The sequence below is a fragment of the Ricinus communis genome, chromosome 10, assembly GCF_019578655.1.
Source record: "Ricinus communis isolate WT05 ecotype wild-type chromosome 10, ASM1957865v1, whole genome shotgun sequence".
In the NCBI taxonomy this organism is placed as follows: domain Eukaryota; kingdom Viridiplantae; phylum Streptophyta; class Magnoliopsida; order Malpighiales; family Euphorbiaceae; genus Ricinus; species Ricinus communis.
Genome location: NC_063265.1, coordinates 5588255 through 5600536, shown reverse-complemented (window position 1 = coordinate 5600536; position 12282 = coordinate 5588255). Strand labels below are relative to the sequence as shown.

General features: G+C 32.3%; 1 protein-coding gene across 4 annotated transcripts; it reads left to right on the top strand.

The window, feature by feature from the left end:
* The first annotated feature begins 6840 nt into the window (after nucleotides 1-6840).
* Nucleotides 6841-11873, top strand: LOC107262425 (protein NRT1/ PTR FAMILY 8.1-like). Of its 4 annotated transcripts, none has more exons than XM_015728194.3 (6): nucleotides 6841-7209; nucleotides 7546-7591; nucleotides 8758-8929; nucleotides 9142-9359; nucleotides 9815-10365; nucleotides 10886-11873. In XM_015728194.3, exons 3-6 carry the CDS (start codon nucleotides 8824-8826, stop codon nucleotides 11715-11717), a joined length of 1707 nt encoding a protein of 568 aa, XP_015583680.1. In that variant the 5' UTR covers nucleotides 6841-7209; nucleotides 7546-7591; nucleotides 8758-8823; the 3' UTR covers nucleotides 11718-11873. The 4 variants fall into 4 exon arrangements, with proteins under 4 accessions (XP_015583680.1, XP_048226127.1, XP_048226129.1 ...); XM_048370170.1 differs by having other exon boundaries at nucleotides 6841-7314; XM_048370172.1 differs by lacking the exons at nucleotides 6841-7209; nucleotides 7546-7591 and adding an exon at nucleotides 7646-8386.
* Nucleotides 11874-12282: the final 409 nt, after the last annotated feature.

Below are 12282 nucleotides of genomic sequence, written 5' to 3'. Positions count from 1 at the left end.
CGTTCCATCCCGAGTCATTAGACAATAATAAATTCAGTGATGAAGAATATGATATTTATGAATAGTAATCAATGAGCATGATATATATGAATAGTAATTAAATGAATAGTTTAAACTTGCAATCAATTAATCACATTAGCTATTTAAAATTTGTGCATGACACGTGCATAACAGATATATAACTTTAACTCACAGCTTTGACGACCTCCTAGCTCTGCTCCGAAGCCTCGGGTGGAGCGAGCCGAACTGACGGATTATCTAATCACGGAAAACAATTAATCAATAACGCTGAAACAGTTGACAATTAACTCTAGATCTAAAAAAAATCTCGACTCGGGTAAATTCTACCGGAAATTCGGCAGAACCTCCCCTACAATACGGATATTCACCCCTCTGTAAAACGGGTCCAGGACCTACTAGAAAACACTTCAAATATTCAAGAATTCATTTTAACGGGAGTTGGGTCCCCAAGACCTTACTATTTTTTCCAACTCCGTCACACATCACAAAACACGACCTAAGGCAAGCAGTCCGACAAACAATTATTTTAATACACAATATTTCTAATGCTCAACACAATTCAATAAACATATAATTTACCAAAGAATTCGAAAATCAACGGGCCAGAGAAAATTACCGAGACGCTTGATCGCTCGGTCGACTCGCCTTCAGTCGCTGGAGTCCGATCGACGATCCGAACGCACCAACGGACTCGAAACACACACTGATGATAATCCCCACTTTCGATCTTCCAATCCGACCCTGATCATTTAGAGAGATTTACGGACATTCTCGGTCGTTGATTTTCAAACGGGGTCTGTTCGCCACAAAATCAGTGCCATAGGAAAGCTTGAGCTGAGGAGAGTCCGGATATGTCCTCCGATCATCCATCCCTCGCCGGAGCTCGCTGGAAAAGCCAGAAAACGCGATTGCCACCAACTTTCTCTCTCTACTGCGAACTTCCAACTCCGGCCACCACTTGCGACACCGATGAAGGCATGGCCGGGCGAGAGGTCGGCGCCCACTAAGATCAGCCTCGAGCCAGGAAGCGCACGCATCTGGTAAGGAAGTCTGATTGCCTTCCTCTCTCCCAGCGCGTGGCCGGTTCTAGAAGCTCGCCATGGTCGCCGCCCGGCTTTGTGGCCGCGCCGGCCGATCGACCCGCACCGATCGCAATTTGTGCCATTCTCCTTCTTTCTCTGCCTCTCTTCCTCGGTGATGATTTTCTCCCTCCTCCTCCTCTTCTTCTCTTTCTTTTCTTACATATCGACAATTAGTCCTTGAACTTTTCTTCTTTATCATTTAGTCCCTCAACTTTTTTAATTACAGCAATTTTGTCCAACAAAATTTCCAATCAACCCTTAAATTTTTTTTAGCTTTTCAATTAAGCCCCTAACTATTTAATCTGGGCGAAATTAGAATTATTAAAAATATACAATTGCATATTTACCCTTACTTTTAAATATAAAATTACCAAAAAGCCTTTGCCGACATATTTAATTATAAAAATACCAAACATACAATTTTTCATTAAAACCCCATAATAATAAAATTATACTCTTAATCCTTATTCCAAAAGAAGTTTCCAATATAGTCCTAACACACAATTAATTTAATTAATCAGTTTGCTAAATATTTTCCAATTAAAATTTAATACCATTAGCTAAATAAAATGTCATTTTTTCCGAATAATTCTTTTACAAAATATCCTTTATAAATTCTTCCATAACTCTCAAATATAGTATTTAATTTATATATATATATATATATATATATATATATATATATATACATACATTTGGAAAAATTTGAATAACCAAAAATATGGTTTATTTCTCAAAGAATTTACTTAATTAATTTCTTAAAAATCAAACTAATTGGATATAGAAATAACTCCTTTATTTGTCTAGCATTAAAATTTCCATTTAAATGATTGTAATTTAAACCAAATAAAAATAAAATTAAATTAATTTAAATAAAAACTCATTTATTAATTATTATTAATATTATCTTTATTAAAGAAAAATTTGGGTATTACATAAGTAATTATCTTTAATAATTAAACTCATATAAATTAATATTAAAAAACATAATGTTAATATATATTTTTAGAATAAAAAATTCTTATTTTACTCTAATTAATTTTCTCTTTTAGTATAAACTATAATTTTTATTGAAAAAGCAAAAATATTCTCCTTTGTTATTTTATTTTCTAGAATTTCAGTTCTGTCCTTGATACAGTTTTGATATGAAAGAATTTTCATCAAGCTATCAATTTAATTGCATTTGCGCTCTAATGCTCTATAAACATAATTAATAATTATTAAAAGTAAATCTTTTTATGTATAATATTTTAATATTTAATATTTATTTTTATCTTTTATATTAAAAAGTATTTATTAATTCTAATGCATGAATATTAATATTTCTTCTAAAAAAGTTGCATTGGGGCTCAAATCAATGGATGGGCTGCTAGACCCAACGGCCTTAGGAGTCTGAAATCTGCAATTTCATTTATAGCTGAAAACTGAAAGTAATTTAACGATACAAAAGATAGTGACAGTAACAGATAAGAATAGAAAAGGTAAAATAATCTAGTTTTCCAATTGAGGAAATAATTTTAGAGCATGCAATTTAATCTTTTAATATAAAAGGTCTTATGAGATCTTTTAGTGATATTTTAATACTTTGAAAATTATATTATTAATAATTTATGTTTAAATTTATTAACATCGTTAAAGTCTTGCAATTAAATCTCAACTAAAATTTAAATTAGTATTATCAAGTAGATGGTAAAGTATCTTTGGTTTTGTAAAATTATTTAAAACTCTTCAAAATTAATTAGAATTAAAAAAAAAAGATCAAATTGTAACTATTTTCTCTCTTTTTTATTTTTCTATCTACACTATATAAAAATTAACATTATTAGTTTGAATGAAAACTAAATTGATAAAAGTGGAATAGTAATGAAATTATAAGCAATTAACACTAAATGAATAAATTACTAGAACTATTCAACTATTAGTATTGGTGCGAGACTCCTAATTAAACAATTGTTAGCGTATGAAAAGTAGTTTTTATATATCATTGCGTGACCAGTAACTTTTATATATAAACACAGTGTTTTGTTTCGTTCTCAATATAAAGAAATCAAATCATTGCTCCTTCAAACTCAAATTACTATTCACTTGAAAAAAATATTAAAAAGCATAACTAAATCAGCCTAATTCACTTTTTATTACAAATTAAAAATTCAAAAAACAATTGACTCACTTACAATCTCATAATGACAGCCCCAAGACTTTCTTCCACCTATTGTTCTGTGCTCGCCACCATCAATTTCGATCGAGTTCCACATATACACTTCATAGCTCAAAGGATTCCTAGAACTACTTTCTCCTTCTACACAAGTACTTCGAGTTTGTTTTTCAAATGCCAATAAGCTTTCTGGTTAAGCCGCTATTAAGCGATTTCTTATTATCCTCTATGATAGATTTTCAATTTCGAAAAGAAAGTCTTTCTTCACCAAACCCATTGAAAGCAACAACCTTAATTTTAAAATCCCAAATCTCTATTGTTTAAGTCATATCTCATTGTTTTCTTTTTGCATTCACAAGTATGATAACGGTGTCAATGAAACTAGTGTTCACGCGCTAATGATTGTATAACAAGGAGGCCTAGTTATCACCAATACTAATAGTTGGAGGGCCTAATTATGCTGATTTAAATATAAGGATCCTAAATCCAAAAAATAATAAAGTGTTAATTAAATAAATAAAAAAGCCAAAAAAAAACCATATATAAGTGAGGTATTCAACATGATTTATTAAGGTGGGAATGGATATTAATTAATTAAGATTTGTTTGTTATCGTATTTTGGTGTCTTCTATTGATGATAAGAATGATTGAGCCACATTCCCACTCTTAAAAGGCAAAATTTTATTCATAAAATGTGATATACTTTCAACTTTAAGAGTCAGGGAATTCAATCATTTAGTTTTTGGATATATATATATATAACAATGGATTGGAGTTGACCACCCCACCAAAACTAATTTTACAATAAATTCTATCATATGACGAATTGGTGATATAAGCAAATTCCAAGCAACTCCCTTCTCTAAGCTATGTCCACGGCCGGCTTAGTATCGGAAATCTATTCCGCTCCGCTTTCAATCCGTTAGATTCCAAATTTATTCTTTAAAAAAATAAAAAAAAAAATCTAAACCAGAAATAGATTGAATTGAAACTATTAAACTTGATTTTAATTCTAATATTTCTTTTAATAATAAATATAGTTACAGCAGCGTAAAAAAATTTCAGAGGTTCAATCCAAAGTTAAATCATATCCATTTTTTTTATGAACTAAAACTATACGACCCAATTATGATTTTTACCTACGGTGTTGCCATTGCTACTCTCTCTTTATTTATTTATTTATTTATTTGGTCACATACTAAAAATTTAGAATTATTCTCACTCGACATATAACATTTATTTCCATGCAAATTTTACTAAAATTAATCCATATCTGTTTGGGATCTCATGATATGATAAGAAATTAATTGGTGATTTTTCAAACTGAAATGAATAATTACCGATCTTTTTAAAAAAGTAATTAATTGTTCATGCCGTAACTACTCTTGCTGCTGATTGGCATTTTCTTTTATACAAAAAAATTAAATTAAATAACCACAGTTAGGAAATTCCACCTCATGAATTTTAGTTCTTTCTTTACTAATTACGCGGATTTTTACTCATTTCAGATTCGTTAAGTACTATTTTAAGCTTTATTAATACCCATACATTTAAACAGTGCTTTTATCACTTCCCTTCTAATGACATTTTTTTGGCCCGGAGTCTAGAAAATACAAAGGATCCAAAACCAACTAAGAGATTTTAAATTACAAAACAAAAGAGGTAAAACTAAGATTTGAATCTTTTTTGGAAATAAATTAAAATAGAAAAATAAAGACCGATTGTAAAAAAATTAATAAAATTTTGATCCATCGCCCGTTTCTTTCTTTTTTTATATAATTTTTAGAATTTAATTTAAAAAATTGTTGGATACAATGGCGGAATTACAAGGTCAGAAGGAGTTGCTGCCTTCTAATAATGTAATTATTAATGCTTTAATATATTCAAATAATGTAATTATTAATGTTTTAACCTATAAGTATGAGTGTTTTATAATATATTACTTTGGTAGGTTTAATTTATTATTCCCAATTCTTAAGATTATTGTCATTCCATTCTTTAATTTTTTTTGTATTGTGCTCCCATTAACTTTTCTTATTATTTCATTTTTTTTTTTGGTCCGCTGCTAGTTGGATAAGCACTGTCAAATATACAATAGCAAACCTGTACATATCTTTCGGAGAAAAGTTAAAAGTAATCTTTTGGAAGAAAAACGATATCTTCTACTTTTGAAATATTGTAGCAGCGGGTGACTTCAATGATCTCTTATTTCATACTGATAAGTGTGTCGAAGTGAGTCATTCAGCTAAGTTGTTTTGTGGTTTTCGTGAATCAATTGGTGATTGTATGTTGCACGATGTCCTTTTAGAGGGTTACCAATGTACATGGAGTAGTAGGAGTTGAGGTTCACCCAATGGTGTAGAGGAACACGATTGAATAGAAATTTAGTGAGTTTCTATCTTTCCTTCTGCTAGCCTTTTTAATTTAGTAGCTGCCATATCTGATCATATAACCCAATTCATTTAATTTTGTTTAGCCATAATTCTACTAGGCATCGGTCTCGCTTCCGTTTCAAAAATAAATGGCCAGGAACCGGGCATTGAAGAAGTTGTATCTAATAGTTGCAGTGGGTCGGTGAATCTGGTGTTGGAACGTTTGGATTTGTGTGCAGAGGCTCTTCCTGCATCGGGAGGCATATCAAGAATGAGCTAAGGCACCACATTGAAACTTGTAAAGGGCACTTATTGCCTCTTCAAAACTCATATAATCAGTGCCGGCACAAGTCATAGGGGTACTAAGCCACCAAGAAAATAACAGATTCTAAAAATTGGGGATATATATATAATATATTATAATTAATTTATAGACTTCTAATTTTATTTAAAAAGTAAATTTAATTTATAGATTAGCATTAATAATCTATTTAGTAATTTGTTAGAGTATATTAACTGAAAAGATATATTATATATTTAAGCTAAAATTGTTTAATGATGATAATTTGAAAAAATAAGAGTTATTTAAATTTGAATTTTTTTAAACATGACATATTTTTTTTAAATATTCATGGTTTATATTTACTTTTATAATTAAAAATTGTAAACAAAATTATAAATAAAAATATAAATACATATTAAAATATCAAATTTTATAAAAAAATAATTTTCTCATGCATGAATAATTTATAAAAGACTATTCTCGATTATAGTATCTTCAGCAATAATATATTTTTAAAGTTAAAATTAAAAAAATTTATTTATATTTAATCATGTCATAAAAAAATTGAATAATATAATTGTATCGCAAATTAAAAATCTTAATTAGTAATTTTACAGCTCAAAGAGCAAGAAAATTTTTTCAATAATTTTTAAAATATATTTATATTAAAGGATCTTGATATAATTTAGTTATATTTTTTATATACTAACTACAGTTAAATATAACTAAATATTCAAACAATGTCAAATTATATATTTATGTATATTTAATATTCTTTACATTAATTATGAGTGGAACAAAATTAACGATAAGCTTAAAAGTTAATTTTTTAAAATTAATATTTTTATTTTTTGAAATTAAATCGGATCGACAGTTCCGATTCATGTTCAATAATATGATATCAAACCTTAATCAACATTAACTCTTGTGGTTGTCAGTCGGTTTATGAAACGGATTTTAATTAAAAAATAATTTCAAATTTGATTAGTCCGGTTTCGGTTCGAGTCGGGGTTTGGGCCAGGTGTAGTTGAAAGTGCAGTAGGAGCAGTAGGAGCAGCGTGAGACAGTGGAGTATAAAAGGCAGAATCAGGGTGGGAAGGCAATTAGATTCTACCAGTCCCCGTGTGTAGTATTTATTTCTGTGTGTTGTTTCGTTGCATAGGGGGCGTGCGCCAGTAGGAATCGGACTTTTCATATCCTATAATTTTGCCTCTTATATTCTCACACTTTTGCTTTTATATCACCTTTTTTATTTTTTATTTATTTTTAAATCTCTTCTCTTCTCCACAGTCACAGGTACGTCTCTCTCTCTTTCTCTCTGTGTTCTTCGTCTCAATACTCTGCAACTGTTCGGACTGTTAGAGATATCTGTATAGAGTTTGTTCATTGCTGCCAAACAGAGTAATAATTCAAAGAATTACGATATTCATTATCCTCTAATCTAATCCTTTGTAGTAACAGCATATTATATTTAATTAGTGAGGAAATTCTCTGTTTTATCATTCTTCTGTGTTATTTGTTTTTATAATGGAGAATTGGAAGACATTGCTGTTATAGCTGCTGTTGAACAGAATTTGAATTTGAATTTGAATCTCGGTTATTTGTTATTATTATTCTTTTGTTTTCATATAGGAGACAGGGAGAAGCAATTCAACGCCAAATTGGATATTACTTTCTGGTACTTGATAAGTTTTAGTCCTCTCGTCTCCTTTGTGTTATATAATTCGTAATGCTTTTGGCTGTGTTCTTTTTTGTTTTTTTACGTTAAAAGTGAAAGAAAGTTTTGGATTCTTTGATGATGAGGATATGTTAGTCATAGCAGATAAGGTTATTTTGGATACTGAGGATCTGGTCCGCAAGCGGTCTGCGCCAGTATATATCTAGAATCTGCAAAATTTCTCTGTTTCTTCTTTATAGTAAATCTGCCTGCGAACCAACACAATTGGCTTCTTTCTTTTAACAGAAGTTTTGGCCCTAGTTTTACCTTTTTGTTTAACCAAGAAAACAAAAACAAAAACTATTATTTCATTGTTTATTTGAATATTACCGTATATAAAGTTTTTCTCAATTAGATAATTTTGCCTTCTTAGGAATAGTACTTAGCTGGATCCACCTTGCCAATCACTCATGATTTGTCAAAGGAAACCTATTAATGGCTACAATTGAAGTAAATAATTCAATTAAGCAACGTATTTGCAGTAATCAAAAGTAGTCTCAGGTTTTCTTCAAAAAGAGAAAATCTTCTGTTTACGGGTTTTGTTCGCTAACTCCCAAGTTTTTTCTTGCCTGGACCGTAGTCCAATTATTTATAAGTCTATAGGTCCCGCTTCAGAAAAATGCGACCAATAAGTATTTATATTATGGTCCATCCTAGAAATTTTCCCTAATTCTTATTTCCTTTTTTGGCTTGGCTATCATAGTAATGATAAGTTTTACTTGCCAACTCCAATTCATAGTGTGTTGTTGATATATGGTAATGACTGAAGGCTATGCTGTGAATTAGTTTATTTGCAACAATCAAAGAGCTTCCTAGTAAGCATGTTCTGATGCATGCACGCACTTAGATTACGAATATGTACATGTATATGTCAAATAAAATTTGCAGATCTGTTCTCTGTTTGGGAAGACAGAGAAATAAAAGAAACTCTATTCTTCTAACATACTATGAGAATTTGATTGGATTTAACTGAGGTACGATTCCCTGTATTAGAATTGACTCCAATGCAGGGAGTATCTTGCAACCACTGAAATCATGTCCTTATTATTCTTGTATAGATATGCATTATGATATATTCGCACGGACATTTTAAGCATTGAGTTCGTTACTTTTTATTTCTTTTGTAGGTGAAACATTGAAGTTAAATATTAAGTGCCATTATATCCAGCGTACAGCAAATCCCCGAGGAAACTATGGCTGAAGACGACATCTATACAAAGGATGGGACACTGAATATTAAAGGAGAACCTGCAAATAAAAAGAAAACTGGGAATTGGAAGGCTTGCCGTTTTATTCTTGGTATGAACTTGATATTGTTTTTTTCTATTGACTAAAGATAATCACAAACGCATCTTTTAAACTTGTTTATTTTTGTTAATTCCATCCACCTATGAATTCTGTTCTGAAGCTAAAAGTAGATACTGGGAATGGACTGTGACATAATATATGATTCAGATTCTCTCATGGTACTGTAAGCCTGAGAGGTTGATCTCTATGAATTGCTCTTGCAGGGAATGAATGTTGTGAAAGACTGGCATACTATGGAATGAGTACCAATCTAGTGAACTATCTTCAGGACCGTCTCAACCAGGGAAATGTCGCTGCATCAAACAATGTGACCAATTGGTCAGGAACTTGTTATATTACCCCACTGATTGGAGCCTTTCTAGCCGATGCATACTTTGGAAGATATTGGACAATTGCCAGTTTTGTAATGATTTACATCTTTGTAAGTGCATTTCAAACCAATTTCTTATCTAGAGTATATAACAGCAAAATTGACATAAATTTGATGTGTCTTGTGCATCCTTTTGCGTTAAGGACAGTATTTTTGCTCACGCTTTTTCTCATTTCGTCCATTCTAGAAACTCCTTTAAGAACTTCAAGAGTAAAAATGTATGTTCAGTAAATTAAATTCAACATCTAATTTTGTTAGAGGCATAAGTTGCCAAATCATCATTGTATAGCATGCTACTTAAGTACTTATAACAATTTTGTGCATTAGTATCTCGGAATCTTGTTTCTAGTTTGGACATAATTTACACCATTGTTGTTTTTGTGAGGTCTAGTGCCAGTCTTTAGAAGTAAACTGAAGGCAGTGAATGAAGCCATCAACTTCCCTCATAAATCACATTATTGCAAAATGTTTTAGATGCATAAAATGATACACCTTTTTTCTCGTAGGGGATGGCACTCTTAACAATTTCTGCTTCCGCCCCTGGACTCAAGCCATTTTGTGATAAACACTCTTGTCACCCAACAAAAACACAAACTGCAGTAACCTTTGCTGCACTCTATCTTATTGCTCTTGGGACAGGTGGAATCAAGCCATGTGTCTCATCTTTCGGTGCAGATCAATTTGACGAAACTGATGATGATGAGAAGAAAAAGAAGAGCTCCTTTTTCAACTGGTTCTACTTCTCAATTAACATTGGTGCACTTATTGCTTCTTCTGTTTTGGTCTGGATACAAATGAATGTTGGTTGGGGGTGGGGGTTTGGGGTCCCAGCGGTTGCAATGGCCATTGCAGTTGTGTTTTTCTTCGCAGGAAGCAAGCTATATCGACTTCAAAGGCCTGGAGGGAGTCCCATTACAAGGCTTTTACAGGTTATAGTTGCATCCTTCAGAAAATTGAATGTTCAAGTTCCTGATGATAAGTCTCTTCTTTATGAGACTACAGATGAGGAAAGTCAGATCCAAGGAAGCCGGAAGCTTGAGCACACAGACAAGCTTAAGTAATTTTCTAGCCTATATATATATATAGTTTGCATGCTGACTGCAGCCTGTTGATAAAGTTCCATCACTTTAAGTGCTTTCCTCTAGAATTCCCTTTCTCCTTCCAAATTATTGTGTTATGATCTTATGTACCATCTATGTTACGCTTCATATATACTAGTTTAGTAGAGGACCAGTATCCCTTAAAGCATAAGGTTAAGAGTTCAAACAATAATATCTCCTTTTTTTTTTAGTATAAATAGGTCACTAGTTTAAATAAATATGGATCAACAGTATGCAAACATGTTGAATCTCACATTTGAGTTCATATATTTAGCCTATTAATTTGGAAAGAAAAAGAAAGTTTACTAGTACAAGATGAATCTCAAATTCAGGAAATGGTCTAGGCAGGTCCACATCTTTTATACGATAGTTGTCTCTTTTAGTTGCAATGTTCCTTTAGAGGTTTAGGAAATAGGAACTAAACTAAGAGTTCGCTTATTTCTAAGATTGGTATCGTCTAAAGATTCAAATGTTCAGGTTCTTTGACAAGGCTGCTGTGGAGACCCAAACTGATAGCGTTAAAGACTCAACAAACCCATGGAGACTCTGCACAGTAACTCAAGTCGAAGAGCTTAAGGCCATTATTAGGTTGCTTCCAGTATGGGCTAGTGGAATAGTGTTTGCCACTGTATATGGTCAAATGAGCACCATGTTTGTTTTACAAGGCAACACCATGAATCAGCATATGGGTCCGCATTTCAAGATTCCATCAGCATCTCTATCACTCTTTGACACCCTTAGTGTCATCTTCTGGACTCCTGTATATGATCGGCTCATTGTCCCATATGCAAGAAAGTACACAGGAAATGAACGAGGATTCACCCAGCTCCAACGTATGGGCATTGGGCTTGTCATCTCCATTTTCTCCATGATCACTGCTGGAGTATTAGAGGTGGTTCGGCTCAATTATGTCCAGAGGAATAACTACTATGATCTCGAGTATATTCCGATGTCTATATTTTGGCAAGTACCGCAGTACTTTCTCATTGGATGTGCAGAAGTTTTTACTTTCATCGGGCAGTTGGAGTTCTTCTATGACCAAGCGCCTGATGCTATGAGGAGTTTGTGCTCAGCTCTCTCACTTACAACTGTTGCATTAGGAAATTACTTGAGTACAGTGCTGGTTACTGTAGTGACAAAGGTCACCACAAGGCATGGAAAGCTTGGTTGGATACCAGACAACTTGAATAGGGGCCATCTTGATTACTTCTACTGGCTCTTAGCTATCCTCAGCCTATTGAATTTCTTTGTATATCTGTGGATCGCAAAGTGGTATACTTACAAGAAGGCGACAGGCCGTGCTCATTGAGACAAAAGAATGATTGCCGTGTTGATGAATTCGCAAGGCAATTAGTAATTTCATTTCTAGTAGTTTGGTTATGTTGGCGATAGGGAATGCTTGTAAATATCCTTGGACGTATTTAAGGAATATTCAAATTCTTAGTACCATTCCAATGTTTGTTCATTTCTACAGGATATTAGTCTGCAAGAGATATTGTAATGTACCACATTGAAAACTGGGAGAATTTCCTTAAATCAACCAACCACCCTAAATTTCAATTCCAGATTTGCTCATGTGGTTCGTTCGCCAATTCTGACATGCAACTGATGCCTTACATGAAAGATATGCAGTTTAATTCTTCTGCTATGTGATTTTGCAACCAGAAAAAGCTCTTCCTGTTCAAGAAATTAACAAGCTAGTTTTCCTTGGATGGTTTGTTGAGTTGGCCCTGCCCAATTAACACTTGTCCAAGCTTATGTACATGGCGCAATAATGCGTAGCCCAGTTCAACTCCGTTTGTACTGTGAGTTGAATCACTTTCTATTTTTATTTTTTTATTTGAAAATTAAAAATTAAACAGCTAAAGTTTGAA

Coding starts and splice junctions, on each gene's coding strand:
- LOC107262425 (XM_015728194.3), top strand. CDS start 8,824: ATGGCTGAAGACGACATCTATACAAAGGATGGGACACTGAATATTAAA. Junction 8,930..9,141: donor GGCTTGCCGTTTTATTCTTG/GTATGAACTTGA, acceptor TTGCTCTTGCAG/GGAATGAATGTTGTGAAAGA. Junction 10,366..10,885: donor GAGCACACAGACAAGCTTAA/GTAATTTTCTAG, acceptor TCAAATGTTCAG/GTTCTTTGACAAGGCTGCTG.